The sequence below is a fragment of the Hylobates moloch genome, unplaced genomic scaffold, assembly GCF_009828535.3.
Source record: "Hylobates moloch isolate HMO894 unplaced genomic scaffold, HMol_V3 SCAFFOLD_3, whole genome shotgun sequence".
In the NCBI taxonomy this organism is placed as follows: domain Eukaryota; kingdom Metazoa; phylum Chordata; class Mammalia; order Primates; family Hylobatidae; genus Hylobates; species Hylobates moloch.
This window is the reverse complement of record NW_026652278.1, coordinates 110,802,388-110,825,023: the sequence shown is the minus strand read 5'-3', so window position 1 is coordinate 110,825,023 and position 22,636 is coordinate 110,802,388. Positions and strand designations below refer to the sequence as shown.

Sequence of the window (22,636 nt, the reverse complement as noted above, 5' to 3'; positions counted from 1 at the left end):
GTACTTTTAGTAGAGACAGGGTTTCACCGTGTTAGCCAGGATGGTCTCGATCTCCTGACCTCATGATCCACCCGCCTCGGCCTCCCAAAGTGCTGGGATTACAGGCGTGAGCCACCGCGCCCAGCCCGCTATTCTTACAATATTGATTTAGGAGAAAGTTAAACAATATAGGACATTATAATTTCTTAAATCATCAGGTTGTGTTCCTAGAATTGCTGCATTGTGTTAGGTTGTAGTATCTTACAAGGGCATGTACTTTGGGGCAGTTAGAATGAGGTCCTGTGAGCCAAAGTGAGGATGGAGAGAAGGTACGGGTAGATTATGAAGGTAGAATTAAAAGGATTTGTTTATTAATTGAAGGTAATGAAATAAATGAATTAGGGTTCATCTGGAAGTTCTACACTGAATAGGAAACATGGGAGGAAGAACATGTTTTTGGAATTGTAGGAGTTTGATTTTGCAGGTTACAATTCAGTAGTGACACATCTAAATGCATGAAGCATTTCCTTTTTTAATCTGTAGTACTGCAATCTCTTTATTATGTTTTATGTATTTATATGTCTATCCCCAGCGAACTTCAAGCATCTTATGACATGGACTATGCCTTATTCCTTTTTATATCCTTGACACTTTGCACAGAACCTATGACACAATGGCATTTAATATTTGTTTGATGAGTTTAAGATGCATGAAAAGCATAACGGAAGAGATATCCTGTGGGCAGTTAGAAATGCTATTCTTGAAGTGGAAATACAGGTTATGAAATCACTTTTTAAAAAATTTTATTAAACATATGTATATATCTAAACATACATATATATGGTATATCCTGTGTGCTAGGCACTGTTGTGCTTTACAAATCATTTAATTATCATAACCCAATTATCATGAAGTAGATATACTATTATTCCATATTCAGCTAAAAAAAAAAAACACTGAGAAAAAGACAGGGTAAGTAATCTGCCCAGGGTCACACACCTGCTAAAAGATAGCGCTGGGATTACATCCTAAGCAGTGAGTGGGTAGTGCTGCTAACAGCTACACCAGGCTGCTGTAGCACTAGATAAAATAAAAACAACGCTGCTCTTTGAATGCCTACTCTGTGCCAGTTACTGTGTGCTCTAGGTGCTTTACATGGGTTACCAGTTAATCCTTACATCCTTACAAGTTCAAAAGCAAATGATGTTTCAGTCTTACAGATGAAGCTCAGGGGATTGTTCTCAGTAAAGATCAAGCGTATGAAACGAAAAGTTGTCTTTTTCAGCTTATTCTACCAGATTCCATGAAAGTATTGCCAGTGTACATGAATTGCTTGTTGAAAAACTGTGTGCTACTCAGCAGACCAGAGATCTCAACTGATGAACGAGCATACCAGAGACAGCTGGTCATGACCATGGGTGTGGCTGACTCTCAGCTTTTCTTCTACCCACAACTTCTGCCCATAGTAAGCATGCTGGGGTGGTGCATTCCCCAGAGGAGGCTGGAAGGGAATCATATTTTGTGCTTTCCCATATGTTATATCTGAAATATGTTGTTCTTAAGAGGAAAGTTAAAGTCACAAATGCCTTCAAAATATATGGTGTGGGATTTCGAGCAGGGGTTCTTTCTCCAAGTTGCTTATGTGCATCTTGTTATGTGCGTATGTGCTTACGTGCGCACATACATACATACGCTTATGTGCGCACATCTTGCTTATGTGCGTATGTGCTCACTATGGTGAGGGGAGGGAATCTGAGGAGTTCTGCGTCTCCTTCAGTCTGTTTTCAGCACAGAAGTTAGGGCATCCTGTTAAAATAATTGTCAGCTCTGGCCAGGTGCAGTGGCTGACGTCTGTAATCCCAGCACTTTGGGAGGCCAAGGCGGGCCGATTTCCTAAGGTCAGGAGTTTGAGACCAGTCTGGCCAACATGGTGAAACCCCATCTCTACCAAAAAAATACAAAAAAATTAGCCAGGCGTGGTGGTATGTGCCTGTAATCCCAGCTACTCGTGGGGGTCTGAGGCAGGGGAATTGCTTGAACCAGGGAGGTGGAGGTTGCAGTGAGCCGAGATAGTGCCTCCAGCCTGGGCGAAAGAGCAAGACTCCGTCTCAAAAAAAAAAAAAAAAAAAAAAAAATTGTCAGCTCGTATTACTCCTTCGCTCAAAACACTCCAGGATTTCCCATCTCAGTAAAAGCCAAAGTTCCTACCACCCTGGCCCAGTGCTGTGTGCCCCACCCTCCCCTCCCTTCTAGAAATCTTCTGTTACTCTCCCTTTCCCCATCCCACTTCAGCCACACTGGGCTTCGTGCTGATCCTCAAACACTCCATTTGGGCCCTTGCTTTAGGACCTGTGCACTAGCTTTTCCTTCCATCTGAAATGGTCTTCTCCAGTTGCTCCTATGGCACCTTCTCTTACCTCCTCAGGTTACCTTCTTAAAAGTTTGTGGGCTCCCTGGACTACCCTAGTTAAAATTTGTCCCCACCTTTACCAGCGACACACCCTATTCCACTTTCGTGCATCTTTTCTTCATAACTCTTAACACCATCTATATTCTGTATATTTTACTTATTTTATGTGTTGTCTCTTCCTCCCTGCACAAAACCATTTGCTGCACAAGGTAGGGATTGTTTTCTAATGACTGGAATAAAGTCTGGCACATAATAGGTACTCACTAAATATGCATTGAGGGAGGGGAGGGAGGAAAAAAGGAAAGGAAAAGAGGAAGGAGGGAAAGGAAGGGGAAGAAAGGAGTTTCTCACTCTCTTGTCTGTGCCTGCCCAGCACACGTTAGATGTCAAGAGTACAGTGTTACCTGCTGCTGTTCGTTGCTCTGAGTCCCGTCTTTCAGAAGAAGGAATATTCTTACTGGCTAATGGCCTACACATGTTCCTGTGGTTGGGAGTAAGCAGCCCACCAGAACTGATCCAAGGAATATTTAATGTGCCATCTTTTGCACATATCAACACAGATATGGTAAGTATTTTTTCATTGCTTTTGTGGTAATATGAAAAATATCAATTATTAAATGTTTTTATTTATGTGCAAATATTACAGAAAGAAAAATAATAAGGCATACATTTCTGTATACGAAAGAATTTCATGTTTTGATCAATATCAATTAGCTGGTATAAAGTTATTTGTATAGAGTACTTTCAAACAACTAAAATATGTGACTTTAATAGAAAATGCTAACACTTCCAGATCATTAACTATGTGCCAGTCTCTGTACTCTAAATACTTAAATATACCATTTCAGTTAATTGTCCTAACAAATCAGTGAGATGGATATGGTCTCAACATTTTACAGAGGAATCAGTTGAGGCTTGGAGACAAGTTCCTTCAGGTAGTAAAGTGGCAGAGATGGGAATTGAATTCAGTTCTTATGCTCTGTACTCATCTCTGGTGCTGCACTGCATACTCAGAAGAATGTAGAAATCTTTCATAGGTGTTTGGCTACAGACTAAATCAGATTACTGAGTTAACAAATAATAATTTCATAAAAAGAGACTATACACCCCTCTGTTGCAATAACAACAAAAGAAATTGTGAGTTTGATGTTAAATTAATACAAATGACTATTTTAAAGTATCTTAGGAAAACCCAGCTTATAATTTGTACAAGAGTCAACATTTATAGCAAACCTTATTTGTAGACCATTGTTGTGTGAGCATCACTGCCGATGGCTATTGTTTGACTCTGATAGTGGATGCCAGTAGAGCTCAGCAGATAGCTAGTTTCCTGAAGCCTCACTTACGTTGTGGCAAGATGGCTTAAGTCTAGTTGTTGAACCCAATTGTATGAAGTACAGTTTATCAATATATATAGCATCTTGCAGAAAGAGGCAGGATTAAAATTCAAGGCCATGACAGGTGATCAGTTTAGAGAGCCGCATATTCATTAGGAATGTCAAAAGTGTATTTTTAAGAGAATTCAAGGGTATCAATATTCCAGTTAGAATTGGTTTTAAGATGAAGATTTAGAAATTGATATCTGCATGTTTGAAATTAAGAAATGATTATAAATGCAATTTAAAAAAATAAAATTCAGTAGGCAAAGAACTATGAGTCTGAAGAATGTTTATGTAAAAGTTAAGGAAGCTTCCTCTTGTAATATATTGACATAGTAAATGCTGAATGCATAGTTGCTGAACTGAACATCCGCAAGAAATAGCCAGTGTCTCTACCACAAGGCAGCGGATTGGTAGGTCTGTGTTTATATCAGTATACCGGTATTTCCTTGACTTTCATCAACAAAATGAAACAAAGTTAAAAACCAAATGTAAGCTACTTTCTTTTTAGAGGCAGCTGGCACTTTAAAACATATACATGAAGAATACTTACGTTGTTTGTTGAGTAAATAGATCTACTATAATATGCCACATAATGCATATAGGGGATGGGAGTGTGAATATAAATAATGAATTTTTTGCTTTCCTTACTCCTGTGAAAAATATTGACCATAAATTTTTCCTGACACTTGAGGTTTATGGTGAAACATTCTAACTCACATGTTCTCTGGCTAACTCACAATGATGCATTGGCTCTTGGCATCTTCTTGCTGAGAAGCAAACATTAGCATTTTACTCTGTCTTAGTGGAAGAAATATAAGTCAAAATCCTTCATATCTCCTGGATGCCATGTGCAGCTGGATTGGCCTGTAGACCACTAACCAGATTTCTGGGCTATCTAAGAGGCTGCATTCCCTTTGAGAAATCAACATTTGGTAGTTTGTTTTAATGCTGGAACAGTAGTACTTGGATGGAATTTTCCATCCATTGAAGGACTAAAGTACATTCTTTTCTCTCGCAACACAGCCTTGAATCTTGAAAAGGGATCAAACTTTCACACGAAGTTGTTTGCATAAAACATATGCTATTGTCTCTTGGTATCCATGGGGAATTGGTTCCAGAGCACTCTATAGATAAATTCACAGATGCTGAAGTCCCTGATATAAAATGGCATGGTATTTGCATATAACTTGTGCATATACCCCCATATATTTTAAATCATCTCTAGATTACTTATAACACCAGCTGGGCATGGTGGCTTACACCTATAATCCCAGCACTTTGGGAGGCTGAAGCGGGAGGATTGCTTGAGTGCAGGTGTTCAAGACCAGCCTGGGCAACATAGTGAGACCCTCTCTCTATCAAAAAAAAAAAAAAAGATTACTTATAACACCTAATACAATATAAAATGCTATGTAAATACTTGTTAAACTATATTGTTTACAGAATAATGACAAAAAAACCCAAAATCCATGCCTTTTCAGTACAGATGCATTTTTTACAAATGATATTTTTGTCTGTGGTTGGTTGAATTCATGGATGCAGAACCCATGGATACAGAGGGCTGACTACATCTGTGCTGTGTCATTTCAGTGATGTACATGTGTCAAATTCCAGAGTTTTTTTCAAAAGACAGAAATAATTGTCTTCTGTCAATTACGGGAATGGGTACCAATAATTTTTAGTGCATTTTCCCCACAGTTTTGGTTTTCAGGTAATGAACTACACCAATGTTCAAGTACATGGTTTCAGAAGGATATTTTTAACATTATGATAATCTTATATTGCTACTTCTATCTAAATGTTATAAACTGTACTAAAACTTTGATTTTCTTAAATTTAAGACATTGCTGCCTGAAGTGGGAAACCCATACTCTCAACAACTCAGAATGATAATGGGTATTATCCAGCAAAAGAGGCCATATTCAATGAAGGTAAGAAAGCGATTTTATTTTTCCCTTTATTCAAATGTTAAAAATTTCATTAAAGACTTAAAATGCACACCCTATATTTTTATGACATGATCTTTGATTTTAAAAACTCACACCATCACAAATCTAAAATAAAAGTTAAAAAAACCTTACATTAACCTCTAAGTACATCTACCTACTTATCAGTCACAAACATAAACGGCTATTACCATGGGTTAACTATGGGGTATCTTAAGTCAGTATTAACTTCATGATTTAATAGCAATTGGTATCATTAACAGACTTTGAAATGACTTTTCTTCTGGTGCCTAAAATTACTTAGTTATAAAAGTATCATTTAGAACATTTGTAAAATTTGATTTATTACAATGTTTAATTTATAATCTCTGAAAAGTTTTGTTATTCTTGTCCTTTCAAGCCCTTCTAGCCTTTTCTGAGTTTGAGTAAAAAAATTTAATATGTCTAGAACCCAAGAAAATTGTATCTTGTTGCCACGTTCCAGATACTTACCTGTTTTCCTTCCCAAGCTCAATATTAGAGTCTCCTGGGATCTAGAATGTATAGATGATGATGTGCTGTGTAACACTGCTTACTGAAGAGCTATAAGACACTCACCTGGAGGCACGTGTCTACAAGTGCTAGGGTATTTATGGGGCCAGTTGTCTCCTGAAATGTAAATGTGATGTCAATCTAAACCAACATTCGTAACTGTGAAAGTAACTCATGCATGCAAACATCAACTTTAGGTAGAGCTTAGGTAAATTGAACTAATGACATCTGAATGAATATACAACTTTTCTAGAACAGTTTTCACACCACACAGCACCTATGGTTCAGTTTAAGGGCAGGACCTAGAGAAGACAGACAAGGCTCAAACTAAACACATTCTCTTAAGATTTGGTTACACGTTTTTCTAGGGCATTCTCTCTGAACGCCCTAGAAACATGTAACCAAATAGTGAGCTCATGAAATGCAAATTGAAAGCCACTGGTATTTAGAATGCACAGCAATAATGATTCACCTTCATCCCGGCTGCAGCAACTGCATCCCTCCAACTGGGCATTTGCAGAGAAGAGGCAGGACTAAGCATGGAGATCATCCTTGTGCTCAGTAGTTCCTTCTTCAGGGAAAAACATTAAACTTTCCTCTGCTTTCTCCCACCTGTTCCAACCTCTTATCAAAGTTATGTCAGCTTTGGTTATAAAACCATCTGGGGGTGAGCTTCAAATACTATATGTGAATAAAATATTAAGCACCTCTGTGATAAAACAATTTTAGCTTGAATACTTAAAGAATCAGATTTTCTTATGTACTACCTGCAAATGTATCCGTCTGTTCATAGAATGCTATCTCTATAAAGAATTAGAAATATCTAAAATCTACAGATGTCAGAGTTGAAAGGAATCTGGGAGATACCTGGCTTCCTATACCTGCACATCACAGACATGAAAGTGAGGCTCAAAGGAGCTCACTAGCTTGGTCTGGGTCTCACAACTGGATCATAGCAGATACAGGGCTTGTACTAGCTGCTTAGTCCCAGTGCACTTAGCATTCCACTGCTTCTCTGACACTTGAAAAGGAAATGAAAACATACTTTTAAAGGGTTAAGATTAGGTAGGAGAAAAGAGTTGGTATGGAAGGATCAAGAATAACAAAATCAAATCTAGAAGGAACTGCTACCTTCCAGGTTATGCTAATTACTTTTTCAAAAACTCAGTCCTCTTAGACCTTATTGTCAGATTATTCTCATATATGTGGGGAACAACAACAAAAAAAGATTTCTACCACAGTATATCTACAGATGACCAAAACCAAGTGCCTTCCTGAGAAATTCTAGTCCTGCCCTGCACGGTTCTCTGTGCTCCAAATGTTTTTTATTCTCTCTCCTTCCACTTGTATTTTCTAGATTATTCCTTTCCCATTGGCCCTTTTCCACAGTTTACAAGCTGTTCAAATCTACCTTCATAGAAGCTGCCACTTCTCCAAGATTCTGCTGCCCTTTCCTCATTCATTCTACAAATATTTATTGAACACCAGCAACATACCAAACATTCTACAACCAAGCTCCTTGAAAAAGTCTGTATTAACTGCTCTTCCCTTCTTCTTATCTCTCCAGTTCTCTGTAAACTGCCAAATTGATAAAGACAATTGATTCTCAATCCTTTTATGCATTTACAAGGTTGACTACTTCCTCAAATTATCTCCTGTCAGCTTTCAAAACATCCCCTGCTCCTGATTCTTCTTTCTCAGTGACTCTTTTTCATTGGCTTCTCTTCATTCATCTGCCACTTAAGAGTTGGTATTCTCTGAAGGTTGTATCATGGCTCTCTTCTCGCTCAACATGTTCTACCTGGGCCTTCCTAATCACTCCCATGCTTTAGCGATTCCCTGTGAGTCAGCCAATGAAAGATGAGATTGGCTTTTGAAGCACATTAATTCTTTAAGACCTGTGGTAAGGTGACCCAGAGAATGTCACATTCAGAGTTAGCCAGTCTTCCCTTGGAGAAGGCACACAAGAAGCAAGGAGGTGACAAGCAGTGATTATTTTAATGTTCTCCTCCTACTCTATAGGGCCATCCCCCTCCCTTTAGAAATGTAAAGCAGGGAAATAAAGACGGATCTACCAATCCATACCAGTATGCTTTCCTTTTATTGGTGTGGGTGTGCCCCTTGAAGAGACGACCATCACTGTGTCAAGACAGGCCAATACCACTTCCATGACTCCACTCCCCTGAGACCTTCCACTATACTTTCTGTGTCATCCTGACACCTGTAGATAATCAAATGGTAGGATAGGATATGAATCACTGTAGCTTAAAGTTAAGTTTCTCCCAAGGCTGTAATTCATTCCCTATTCTACTTACCACCTCAGCTCATAGCGAGACACTTTGTCAGAGGAGGTTGTACAATGAGCACCACACAAAAACAAAAAAAAAACCCCAAGTGAATGGCAGCAATAGAAAATACCTCAGATGAGCAACCTGAATTTCTTTCCATTAATTTCCATAAAGAAAGTAAATTCTAAAGAAATTGGAACTTCAAGTCTTTCCTCCTTCAATGTCTTATCCTGCCCAGCCTCAGCCTGAGTTGTGTCAGAGGCTAGACCCACACTGCCTCTACCAATCATGGACAATGGTAAAGTCATAGCGGCATGTGGGAGAGGGTGGATAAAACATAAAATGAAAAGAATCCTGACTTCAGGTTCATCAGGAGGCAAATCTTAAACTTCTTTGGAGAAATCTCTTTAAGGGTTAGTTTTGCTTCCCCATGTAGGAGTGGAATCTGCCTATGCACACAGCTATTCTAGTGCCAACTCCCAGTACCTAGAGCTGACACCCAAAAGCCAAGGCATCACACATATCTGTATCCACATGGAATTAGCTGAGTTGTGGCAGCAGCAGTTGTTCTTATATATTATTATTTTTACTAGGTCGGGGCAACTTAAAACTTAACAGACTTGGATCCAGGCCAAAACGTTAAAAAGGAAAAAAGCAAGTGGTATTGACAGAATTACTCTCCACTTGATAACTAAAAAGCATAGAATGCAGAAGTAGGGAGGGCCCTGCCCTCCTAGCCAAAATTGCACATACCTTCCCCGCTGCAGCTGGTGAAGCGGCTCACTGCATGTGCTTCCCTATTGCAGGCCTTTCTGGTGGGTTTACCTCCTGAGAGGAAGAAGTGAGAAATACCCTGGCTCCTCTTAATTATATAGGAGGCAGGTGGAGAGGCATTGTTGTGCATGTATGGCTCAGTTAACCCCACTGTGGCACAATAAATATGAAATTATGACAATTCAGATCATCTACCTTGACTTCCTCAAGTAGGAATACAGGTGTAGAAAGAAGGGCTCAAAGTGTTCATGACAAAACTGCCTCTCTTCTGGGCTTCTTCCCTGTGGGTTTCTTCTTAGAGCAGCACTCTCCAGTAATGCAAATGCATATGCAATTCTATGTTTTCTGATGACCACATTTAAAAAGAAAAAATTCATTTAAATGAATTTAACCCAGTATATCCAAAATATAATTTCTATATGTAATGTGTATCATCAATTATTGATATTTTCATATTTTATTTTTCATACTAAGTCTAGAAATCTATTGTGTGTCTTATATTTACAGCACATCTCAATTTGGATGAGCCACATTTTAAGTGCTCAATAGTATGTGTGTCTGGCTGTTGTACTGGACAGCACAGGTCTAGAGAATCGTGATGAGCAAAGGACAGGAGTTCTCCCGTTTTCCCTGTGTGTTAACCTCTCTAGCATCTCTCCAATCTACCCCCTTTCCACCTCCACTGCTCTAATTCAGAACCTGATCATCTCCGACCCAGACACTTCAAACCACTTCCTATCTAGTGTCCCTCATCTCACAAATGTATTGTACATACTGCTGCCACTTAATTGTCTCATTTCATTCTTCTGCACCTTCACTGGATCATATTTCCTACAGAAACCCAAACTCATTATGATGATAATTTCTCCCTTTTAGAAGCCTGTGATAATTTACATGCCAGCCATAATTGTATCTCTGGTACATGGCACATGTATTCCAGTATGAAACACTCTCTAGCCCTACCCCTATCCTTTAAGGCTCAGGGGACAGTTACTATCATTGTGAAGCCTTTCCTGTAACACTCTGCTTAGGTTTCATTTTTGCCACTTAAAATTGTATGTCTTAGGTTTTGGGGTTTCAGGGTCCATGCCTCTTTCCACCCTAGATATTAGGCACTTTCCCATCATCCTCCATAGCCTCACACATAATGGACAGTCAATAATGTTTGCCGAAATTGAAATAGACAAAATTGAGCCATTTTCAAATAATGTTTATAACCAGGGGCTGTTACTGTTTTGTTTTGTTTTTTTCCTAGCTCACAATCGTAAAGCAGCGAGAACAGCCAGAAATGGTTTTCCGACAGTTCCTGGTAGAAGACAAAGGACTTTATGGAGGCTCTTCTTATGTGGATTTCCTTTGTTGTGTTCACAAGGAGATCTGTCAGCTGCTTAATTAATTGAAACTTCTCTGTCATTGATGTTGCATTTCTAAGGAGGTAATCTCCTTCTTGGTGCCTAATTTTCTAGATGATAATAGGCTAGTTTTGATTTCTTGCTCATTTTCAGAATAACTTTCCAGGAAGAGACGGCATTTAGAACTTCAGCTTTGGTGCTCAGGTATAAAGCCAATTAAGGTACAATTGTGCCATAAAGGGAACAATCTGTTTCTGATTGCACAGTTTCTAATTTTTAAAACTGATGTGGTTTGCATTTCATAAAAGGCAAAGTTTACAGAACCATAAACATTCTCAATTTTCTTTATGCTAGACATATAAATTATTTTTCAAACTGTGTAGATTTGGGGTAAAAAGTTGTCTCAGTTCCTCTCCCAATTGCAATGAGAAAAAAAAGCTTAATTTTTACATTATACTTAATTTTTTAAAACCATGTAACTCCATTGAACACATTTTTCAACTTAAGGTTTGCATAGCAGACTTTTAATAACCTTGGGATTTATCTGGTAGAACAATATGTGTTCTACATTTTTTTCATAATTATATATTGTGTATGTTAAAACTATTTTCCAGTTGTTTTGTCTGTAAAACTGTCTTTATCAATATGCTTAATGGTTCTTTGTACAATTTTGAAAGTTTCTACCTGTATATAATGGATTTTAACCAGTATCAATAAATCACTTCATATAATCTTAGTAGGTAGATTTATTTATTTATTATGTATTTTTAGGTCTTAAAAAGAAATAAGGGTAGTATTCAAAATGTTTTGGCAAAAAGTTGTTTGGGTAGCTCACTAAGAACAAATCAGGAAAACAAAATTTTCTCTTTTTTTCTGAGGGTTGAGGAGTACTAGGCAATAAATCTAAGAAACATCATATTATACTTGAGAAAGGCATTTCAAAGTTCTCTAAAATGTTTTTGTGGGCAAAATAAATAGAAATGGGCTACATGAAACCATTATTAATGAATATGTCTAAACCTAGGAGAATGATTTTGAGTGATGTCACAAAGGCATCTGCCTCTACCTGCCCTATTCAACTTTGTTATCAATTATATGAATAATAATAGCTAAAATATATTGAGTACATATCTTGTCCCAAGAACTGCACTGTTTTTTGTGAACATATGCACATGTATTCTTCATAGCAACCCTGATCCTGTTATCAGCCCCATTTACACATGAAGAAACAGGCTTAAGTACCTTGTCTCTGATTATATGACTAGTAAGGTTTATTTATAAATTAGATGTCATGAAGTAGGTAGAAAAACAAATACAGTGACAGAACTAAAATCCCCCCATGTTAGCCAACTGGCATTTTGCTTCAACATCAACTTGGATGAGTTTAACATCATCAACTTGGATGAGTTTAACAAGAAGAAATGTAAGCTCCTAGACTTGTGTCCAAAAAACAAATGCATATGCAGGAGATCGTTCTTGGAAACAACACGTTAGAAAAAGAACTTAGGGAGTTTGCCGTTATGAATCACTAGTGGAATGAAAGCAGATATGATCTCAATCTACCTTATTACAAGGATAGGCTGTCAAATGAGCATAGTGATGGTTCCACTCTACTCTGAGGTCAGGCCACACCTAGGTTCAATTCTAGGCACCATGCCCTATGTGAAATAGAAGCACAGAGCACATTCCTTTATTCATTTGAAGGCTAATGATTTGTTCTTTGTGTTCTTTAGGGTATAGAACCAGAACCATTAAATAGAAGTGACAGGCTGGGTGCGGTGGCTCACGCCTGTAATACCAGCACTTTGGGTGGCCGAGGCGAGTGGATCACTTGAGGTCAGCAGTTTGAGACCAGCCTGGCCAACATGGTAAAACCCCGTCTCTACTGAAAATACAAAAAATTAGCTGGGCGTGATGGCAGGCACCTGTAATCCCAGCTACTTGGGAGGGTGAGGCAGGAGAACTGCTTGAACCCAGGAGGCAGAGGTTGCAGTGAGCTGAGATCGCACCATTGCACTCCAGCCTGGAAGACAGAGCTAGACTCAAAAAAAAAAAAAAAAAAAAAAGTTACAAAGTGCCAGTTAACACAAGAAACTTCTAAATAATTAGGTGCTCAAAGAATATGCCATTGGAAGTAGTATCTTCTCATTTAACAAATACTGACTGCACATTTTCTAGGTGCCAAACACTAGGCACTACACTGGAGAGACAACAGTGAGCAGCACAAGCAAAGTCCCTGTCATCTCTACAATTACAGGAAAGTTTCAGAAATGCCATGAAATGCTACAGTAAGCACACAGCAGGGATATCTGACCTGGTCTAGCTGGTGGGCAAGGTGTAGTCAGTAAAGATTTTCCAGAGGAAGTTACATTGAAGATGAGACCTGAAAAATTGTAAACATTTGCCAGGTAATTGGCAGTATTGGTAAATATGCCACCAGAAGAGAAAATAAGCATGAAGGCTCAGAGTGGAGAGGGCACACATCACCCTTTCAGTAAACTAAAGAACTTAAACTTGGCTGGAACTATCAAGGAGAGACAAATTCGTAAAAGATAAAGTTGGAGAAGCAAGTAGAGTGAGACTTAGCCAAGGAAGAGTTTGGACTTAATCCTAATGACAAAGTGAAGACCTTCAAAGTAATTTAAGCAGAAGCAGCAGGATCACTCTAGAAAGATCACTTTGGGGTTGTAAGGTGATGTAACTTGCAGCAGACAGACCATTTAGGGGGCTATCAGAATAGTTCATTTGAGTTCACGATGGCCTGAATTAAAATAATGGTATTTAGTTGGGGGTGGGGGAATTGGGGGAGAGGTGATATAAGGGAAGAGAAAGTATAAGAAAATGATTTGTTTTGAGCAACTGGGTAGACAGATGATTCTCTGAGAGGAAACAGAAATAAAAACAGCTTGTGTATGTCAGTGTGTATGTAAAGGGTATAGTTCAGATGGTACATATTTAAGGTAGCTTGCAAGCTATCCAAGTGAGATAAACTATAGGACCTAAAAATACGGGTGTGAAGCTCAGCAGAGAGCTGTGAACTAAAGATTTGCAAACCATCTACATGTATATCAAGAAAAGGAAGCCACACAAGTGGCTGAAAAAACTTAGGCTGACTCTGTAGAGTGCGAAGGAAGCAAATCCCTAGAGCGGACAGTCACTAGAAACCTTGAAACTGGGAAGGGCCAGAGAGGTAGGAAGGGAACTTGGCTAGATGTCACAAACCTCAAGGTAAAAGAGGGGGTGCATGAAGAGAGTGGGCAGCCAAGTTACAGGCTTCCAAAAGACAAAGACAAAAATGTTTGTTGGGATTAGTAAAAGGTCATGGGTGACTAGTGAAGAGCAGTTTCTCTAAATCAGTGAGGCTAAAGGCTAGATTAGAACAGGTTGAAGAAGGGGAGGCAGAATTGAGGCAACTCGAGGTGACGAGCGGGTGGGTCACAGAAAGGGGAGAATTTTTTAAATTTTAAGTTTTTTTTTAAATTTTAAGGGATTTGCCATTTAAATGCTGGTGGGAAGCAGCCAGTATTTTATGTTGAAAAAATACAGTGACAATACTGTACTACAAAGAATGTTGAAGACTGAAGACAGAGAAAAAATATTCAAAAGAGCAAGACCCTTGGAAAACAGAGGGAATATAATATAAATGGTGAGGTTAGCTTTCATGGTAAAATAAACCCAATATGTAATGGAAATGCTCCAGTGAGTCCTGAATGACCACTTGCCAAAAATGGTGTAAGTAAGTGCTGCTCTGAAACAGTGCTCCCCATCCCCAGACTGGAAGAGCTGGTGGAGCACAACGGCTCAGACCCATGTTGCTCTGGACCCAGCGACATGGGTTTCTATACTAGTTCCACCACTAGCTGTGTGATCCAGGGCAAGTTAGAAAATTTTCTGTGTCTGTTTCCTCCAGTTTTTTCAAGAATTAAAGTTTATAAAGGGCCTCGAACAGTGTCTGACACATAGTGCTGCTATTTAAGTGTTCATTGCTGTTATTGTTTTATTAAGTTTTTTACTAAACTTGCTAAGGATCATAAAAACTAGGACTAATCTGACTCCTAACTGGATTTGCTACTATGCCACCAGTATCATAATTGACATCCTCCAAATCAAGCTATCTTTAAATGCTATAGAAATTCCAATTAACAGATGGTTTCAGAGATTAGAATAAATTTGCCATATGAGAAACTTGCAGCTTAAACTACTTTAAATGCTAAAAACCAAAACCTCAATAATATATAAACCAAAGACAAGAACTTGTATTTCAAATGTTACGGAACCTTTATTAAAAAAAAAAGAAATGAGTTCACTGACTTTTTGAAGGCACATCTTTGAGGTTACCAAATGGCAACTTTCCTAGAAGGTTCACTTCTAAAAGTCTAACATAACGGTAGTAGACTGGGAATAATTACTCATCTAGACTTGTGTCCAAAAAACAAATGCATATGCAGGATATCGTTCTTGGAAACAATACATGTTAGAAAAAGAACTTAGGGAGTTTGCCATTATGAATCACTACTAGTGTGGAAAGCAGATATGATCTCAATCTACCTTTGGCCTCAAAAAACAAGCGAGTACTTGTACCAAAATGAGAAGTTTTAGGGAAAGTCCACCAAATACCATTTTCTAACAGAACTGTTCATAAATGGTTGTTTGGGAAAGTAATCTTCTCATCACTTTTTTTGTTGTTGTTTTTTGAGACAGGGTCTCAGTTTGTTGCCCAGGCTGGAGTGCAGTGGCAAGATCACGACTCACTGCAGCCTCAACGTCCTGGGTTCAAGTGATCCTCCTGCCTTGGCCTCCTGAGTATCTGGGACTATAGGCATGTGCCTGGCTAATTTTTTGTAGAGATGTGGTTTCACCATGTTTCCCACAATAGTCACAAACTCCTGGGCTCAAGCAATCCTCCCACCTCAGCCTCCCAAGGTGAATTCCTCCTCCAATGAATAGCAGTTTTCAGATAGTTCAAAGACATATCCCTATCATGTTTCTTGTGCAGGCTAAACTCCCTCAATTTCCAAAATGTACCCTCATTAACATTTCCAGAGCCATTGTTATCCAAACTTAATACATGAGAATCTAGTTTTGAATCACATAAAGAATAAAGTCAATTTGGGGAGACAAATTACTAGTGTTTCATTAAGGAAACTATAAGTGGATTACAGATGCAGTCTCAAGAATACATGAGTTGTGTAAGAATTTTCTTTTTTTGGAGACAGAGTCTTGCTCTGTTGCCCAGGCTGGAGTGCAGTGGCGCGATCTCAGCTCACTGCAACCTCCGCCTCCCACGTTCAAGCAATTCTCCTGCCTCAGCCTCCCAAGTAGCTGGGACTACAGGCACATGCCGCCACGCCTGGCTAATTTTTTGTATTTTAGTAGAGACGGGGCTTCACCATTGTTGCCCAGGCTGGTCTCGAACTCCTAAGCTCAGGCAATCCGCCCGCCTCAGCCTCCCAAAGTGCTAGGATTATAGGCGTGAGCCACTGCACCCAGCTGAGTTGTGTAAGAATTTTTAGGGACTGCTTTTTTATTTTTCCACTTTATTATTTGAGATGAAGTCTCACTATGTCACCCAGGCTGGTCTCCAGCTTCCAGGCTCAAGTAATCCTTCCATCTCAGCCTCCCACATAGCTAGGATTACAGGCCATCATGCCTGGCTTTAATACTTTTTAAAAAAATTATATCACAGAATTACCATTCAACCTATTACTGAGTAAGAAAGAAAACAAATCATTCTACCAAAAAGACACATGTTCATAGCAGCACTATTCACAATAGCAAAGACATGGAATCAACCTAGGTACCCATCAATGGTGGACTGGATAAAGAAAATGTGGTACACATACACCATGGAATACTTCACAGCCATGTAAAAGAATGAAAGCATGTTCTTTGCAGCAACATAGATGCAGCTGGAGGCCATTATCCTAAGCAAATTAACAAAGGAACAGAAAACCAAATACATGTTCTCATAAGTGGGAGCTGAACATTTGCTACCCATAAAAATGGCAACAATAGACACAGGACTATTTGAGTTGGGAGGGAGGGAGTGGGGCAAGGATTCAAAAACTGTTGATCCAACAGTGTGTGCTCACTTTGTGTTTCTGTGTCACCTTTTGGTAATTATCACAATATTTCAAACCTGTTTATTATTATGTCTGTCATGGTGATGTCTGATCAGTGATCTTGGATGTTACTATCATAATTGTTTTGGGGGTGCCACAAACCACACCCATATAAGATGGCAAACCCTAATCAATAAATGTTGTAGGTGTTCTGATTGCTCCACCAAAAAACAAAAAAAAAAGAAAAGAAAAAGAAAAACTTGGGTACTGTGCTCAGTACCTGAGTGACGATCATTCATACCCCAAACCTCAGCATCATGCAATATACCCAGGTAAAAAATCTGCAGGTGTATCCCCTGAATTTAAAATAAAAGTTGAAAAAATTCTCTTACCAGTTATAAAAACAACTCTTTTGCAGTGAGATTTGCAATTTTAAGACCTTCTGAAGAACGAGACTCTAGTTTTTTAGTCGGTATTTTTCAATCTGAGGTATTCCTTGGGTCCATGAAAAACTGTTTAAACACACATTATTCATGTTTGAAGAATACCATTTTAGGATACCCAATGGGGTTTAATGTTACCCAATCAATATTTTAGGGACCCCACCTCATATGCCTATGTGTCAAAAAGGTTATTACCTTTATGAATTAGGGAAGTTTCAAGCAGATATGAATTGCAACTGTGAACTTTGGTGTGCAAAAATGTCATGTTTTTAAAATCAACCTAACTGAATCTGAATCTCTATCCCACAGGACTGAAAGGGAATCTTTACTCTCTTTCATCCACACTGATGACTAGTGTCAAAGTGCCCCATGGCCTCCTGAAGTCCGGGGCTCTCTGCTTTCACACCATGCTTGGGGAAACTGAATGTGTGGTCTGGACTGAGCTACTTTCCCAGTGGAGCTCCGTGCCACTGAGCTCTTTCCCCATGAGGTTCTCTCTCCTAGGGCCATTGTTGCTGACCAGCAGCAGTTTCCTAAGACTCTTGGGTGCCACCCCACACCCATCCTCCACCATCCTGTCCGCCCCCCTCACTCAGGCAATCTACTGTCCCTATTATTCACAGGAGAAATATAATCTACTTTTTCCACTTAGGCTATAATTAAACAAGGTGACACAGGTGTAGTTAAATCACTCTCCTTATTTTAACATGTTGCCCTTGGCAGAGAAGTAATTGAAAATTTACATTCTAAGGAAGGAGTCAGGTTCCTTTAAAGTCAGACCAGGGGAGGTTAGTTCTGTTCAAGACCTCTGATAAATGGTAATTCAGTGGAAATTGCTTTGTTTTCTTTATCCCCAAAGATAGTGTTCTTTTATTTGAGACAGAGAAAGTCTTTATTAGAAAAACAGTCCTCTTACGCAGCAAGAAAGCATCAGCAGAAGGGAAAAGAGCTGACAAGGGAAGGTTATGAAAAATCTCCTGGGAGTTATTTCCAATTATTAAGCAAGCAGCAAGGGAAAGGGACTATTTATTGAGCACTTATTATATGCCATACATTAGAAGCTGAGAAAGCATACCACTGCCCTTATAAAGCTAATGACAAAAACTAAGTCATAAGAGCCCAAGCAGCAGGGTAAAAGCTCAGGACTAGGTGAGTAGACAAATGCAGGTAGATGAAAAGGCAAGCTTTCTGTTCGAATCAGGGTAAAAGAAAGCAATCAGAACTGGGAAAGGTCCCCAAAGAGGTGCTGGTGCCATCCTGATCCACTATCTTGTCGGCACCATCTGACAAAGGATATGGAGTTAAGATTCAAGGAGCTAGTTGGCTGATGGGCTTACATTTGTGTTTACATTTTTCTAAATTTTGCTTTGGAATTATTTTTATAAATATATTTTTAATCGTGCATTATCCTTTAATTGAGCTTAATAGTAGAAAAGAAAGCTATAAACTTGAGCTTTTATTTACCATGCTATAAACCTAGCTTCTTAGACAAAACAATAACCCAACTACCTGTGTAGCTTACATGAATTATGAGCAATATTATTACATTAAAAATCTTTGTATTATTAAGGTACCCACCACAATACATAAACTATAAAGTGACAGCTAATTCCACAAGACATTTAAGCAATTACTTTGTTCATTTAACCAGCATCAACTACTAAACTGGATATATCTGAACAAAATTCTGTTTTGAGGTTTTGTCCACTGCTTTCAAAAACAACAACAAAATAAACACACAGAAAAGGCAGGATAATGATGTAGCCATTCTCTTATGATAACAACAGTTATAAAAATCTGTACAGGTATACGATTACTTAAAAGGTGTATTTTGTGACAACACAAGCCTAGACCTCTACATTTTCTCCCATTGGATAGATGAATGGCTTGCAGTGACATCATTATACAGCAATTTTAAAGTATTAGTTCACATTTTCAATCTACTGTGTGTTCCAAAGTAAGCCAACTACTTAATATGCTTTCAAAGGTGATAGTTTCCCGTCTCAAGCAAGTAACCTTTTTTCCTCTTTTTTAAGTAAATGTGGTCACACAGTATACAGCTATAATGCATGCATAATTTAAATATGCATGTTGGCTGGTCGCAGAGGCTCACACCTGTAATCCTGACACTTTGGGAGGCCAGGGTGGGTGGATCAGTTGAGGTTGGGAGTTTGAGACCAGCCTGGCCAACATGGTGAAATCCTGTCTCTACTAAGAATACTAAAATTAGCTGAGTGTGGCGGTGGGCACCTGTAATTCCAGCTACTCAGGAGGCTGAAGCAGGAGAATCGCTTCAACCCTGGAGGCGGAGGTTGCAGTGAGCCAAGATCTCACCACTGCCCTCCAGCCTGGGTAACAGAGCGAGACTCTGTCTCAAAAAATAAAAAGAAAAAAGAAAATATGCATGTGGTATTTTGCTAGCCAAATTAATTTAAATTTTTTTTAGTTCTATGAATGCAAATGTAAACAAAAATCACAAACTATTTTGTCAACCTCTAAAATGTACGGAAATGCCACCACGTGAACAACTTACCCTCTTCTCTCTGTGGTGACAATTAACTGGAGCTGACAAGTGATGTCCACTTTACCCAGGGTATGACGTCTCCAGCCCCACTCTTCTCTCTATAGTTGCTATGGCCTGAGACCAAGAGTCAGTAGCCATTTACTAAGGCACTCTATGCTGCTCTGCTCTGCTTTTCTTAGAAAGGAGTTGAGAGAACTCATCAAAGTGAGAAAACGCACAGATAAATGGATGAAAGTAAATGAGTGAAAATATTTCCATGTCGTTAATATGCAAACAATGTGACTAAAGAAGACAATTATCCCATTAAAAAGTTCTTGGCCTGCTTCTCTATTAATATACTAGAGTCCCATATGCATTTTACATTGTTGACTTCTAGGTTCTCAATTATTTAGAAGTATTTTTGGAAAAACCTACCTTATCTGATTTCAGTTTATTAGCACCTTTAGTTACAGAAACACAAACTCTAACATACACTCAAACTGATCATTTTAATATTTTGTCCAATAGTGGAAAAAGGGTTTACTGAAAAAGGATGTCCCAATTATCTAGATTGAATGAGGTAGCTTTTCTCTGTGCATTATAGCTAACAATATTTATACGAGTAAATGATAAGAGTTATTGAGAGCAGAAGCAATGTGGTATTTCCAGAAATGAGGTCTTCAATGGAGTCAGTTTGCTGGATAAATGTTCTAATCTTTTGAGAAGTCCTAGATTTATAGCCTCAAAACTGACTACATATACACGAGAACCCAGCAAAAGTTCAGCCCCTATTACCCAACATCAAAGAGAGGATAACGCTAAAGTCACACATGAACCCTAAGATTACAGGATTGTTCTAAGAAACACCTTTCGCATAAAAAAAGGTTTATGTTTTTAATCGATCACAAAATACGAGACACTTACAGATCAAAGACTAATGTTTAGACTAAGTCCCAACTGGGCTTTCATTTTGTCACGTTAATAAGGATTATATTAAACAAATTAGTAAAGTCTGAAACTATACTTCAAAGGCTAAATCTTATGTTCTAAATTCAGGATGAAAACAGTACAGGTTTTAAAATAAGCTGCTGTAACTAACTGAAAGATAATTTAGCAATTAAGATGGGTAGAAAGTACTTTAAAAGACATGAAAAGGAGTAACTCCTAGTAGCAGCTGTGACACCCTGATGCACAATGTAGCTCCCAAGTATCCCATCTTTATACTCTATTAACTTAAATGAAACTATAGCATATCACTGACCTGGCCTCAGAATAAGGGAGATAGGAAATAAGGGCTCATAAAGTGGCTCTACTACTTGCCAGAGTATCAGAGCAGAGCTGCCGCAGTAGTGATCCCTCTCAACTCTGAATCTGTGAGCTGGTTGCCATGCCACACTCCTGCTTGATTCTCACTTCCCAGGTTGACACCTTGACCTCTCACACTGTGCTGTTTCATGATGACCGTATTACATTCTGACTGCCATCACCACAATTCTGTGGTCTAATCTGATTCATTTGTGTTTGGGTATGGTATTCCACACCATAAAATCTGTTCTACCTGACATCATCAACTACCTGCCCTCTTGTTTCTCCACAGTGAAGAAGAATAAAAAAGTATTCCTACTCAATCAGTACTTTGGGCCTCCTAATCCCCATCCTCTGAAAGGAGGAAGGTCAGTGGGAAAATAGTTCTCACTGGAAATAAATATCAACAGTTGGTTTGGAATACCATGAATTATAATTCTATAAAAACTCAGACATGCTGAGGTTATTTCACAATAATTAGCTTCTATTCCCAGTAAGGAATTAGTGCATAAAGCAACTAAAAATTTATTTCTACACAATTTTTTTTTTTTTTTTTGAGACAGAGTCTCACTCTGTCACCCAGGCTGGAGTGCAGTAGCACAATCTCGGCTCACTGCAACCTCCACCTCCTGGGTTCAGGCAATTCTCCTGCCACTGCCTCCCAAGTAGCGGGGATTACAGGCGTGCACACGACACCATGCCTGGCTAATTTTGTATTTTTAGTAGAGATGGGGTTTCTCCATATTGGTCAGGCTGGTCTCAAACTCCTGACCTCAAGTGATCCACCCACATTGGCCTCCCAAAGTGCTGGGATTACAGGCATGAGCCACCATGCCCAGCATTTCTACATAATTTTGTGGAATGTAAGACATGTAAATATAAAGAAGATCAAAAATTAGAAGAGGTCAGAGTAATGAAATTTCATTGGAAACCCTTCCTCAATGAATACATAGTCATTGCAAAAACAATACCTCAAGCTTTACTGAAAGTGAAAGTTAGCAAAAACTAGTGAATCAATTCCATCCTACGATTAAAAAGGCCAGATTCATTGTCAAAGGGATAAATTCCAGGTCTTACATTCTTTTTCCACTATCTACTCTTTTTTAAATAACTTTTTCCTAAATATGGTAGATCATGGCTCCCCTTAACTTTCAACCAACAAAGCAGCCATACCTACCTCTTTCTAAGATGAAATTGTGACACCGATCTCACAGGTGCCTATGCTATGTAAACAGCAGGAATGTCACCTCCTCCAGGAATGTCACCTTGGGTAGGCCCAGGGTATGGAACACAATAGAGAGCACTGTGTACAGGACAGGGTCACTCCTTAGCTGATACTTCTAAGGACCCATCACAGGCAAGTGGAATTTCTCTATCCTGACTTCATTCCCAGGTCAACGCTGACATATAGAGTTCTAAATCTAGATAATTTGTAATTAGTGAAGTTGAAAATATACCGTAATTTCAGCAAAAACCATAATTTCAGCAAAAAAATGCTGTCTTGTACTAGATAGTACTAATGGGTTAAGCAAGTTAATTAGGCTTTTAAGGATCTCAGCCTTATTTCTTCTATCACTCAATTCCTTATCTTCAAACTGAGTCTTTGGTGGATGTAATATAATCTCATCTTAGGTATATATGAGCACAGAACGGCCATTAAA

The 22,636-nt window shown here is 38.8% G+C and overlaps 1 protein-coding gene across 8 annotated transcripts in view; it reads left to right on the top strand.

The window, feature by feature from the left end:
• The window catches only part of SEC24D (SEC24 homolog D, COPII coat complex component), a 114,718-nt gene extending 103,674 nt beyond the window's left edge, over positions 1-11,044 (top strand). For all 8 annotated transcript variants that reach the window (XM_058436700.1, XM_032146415.2, XM_032146408.2 and 5 more), the window contains 4 exons: positions 1,265-1,444; positions 2,763-2,954; positions 5,613-5,702; positions 10,566-11,044. In XM_058436700.1, the coding sequence (XP_058292683.1) occupies positions 1,265-1,444; positions 2,763-2,954; positions 5,613-5,702; positions 10,566-10,706 (603 nt within the window). In that variant the 3' untranslated portion in view covers positions 10,707-11,044. The remainder of the gene's footprint in view (positions 1-1,264; positions 1,445-2,762; positions 2,955-5,612; positions 5,703-10,565) is intronic.
• The last annotated feature ends 11,592 nt before the right edge of the window (positions 11,045-22,636 follow it).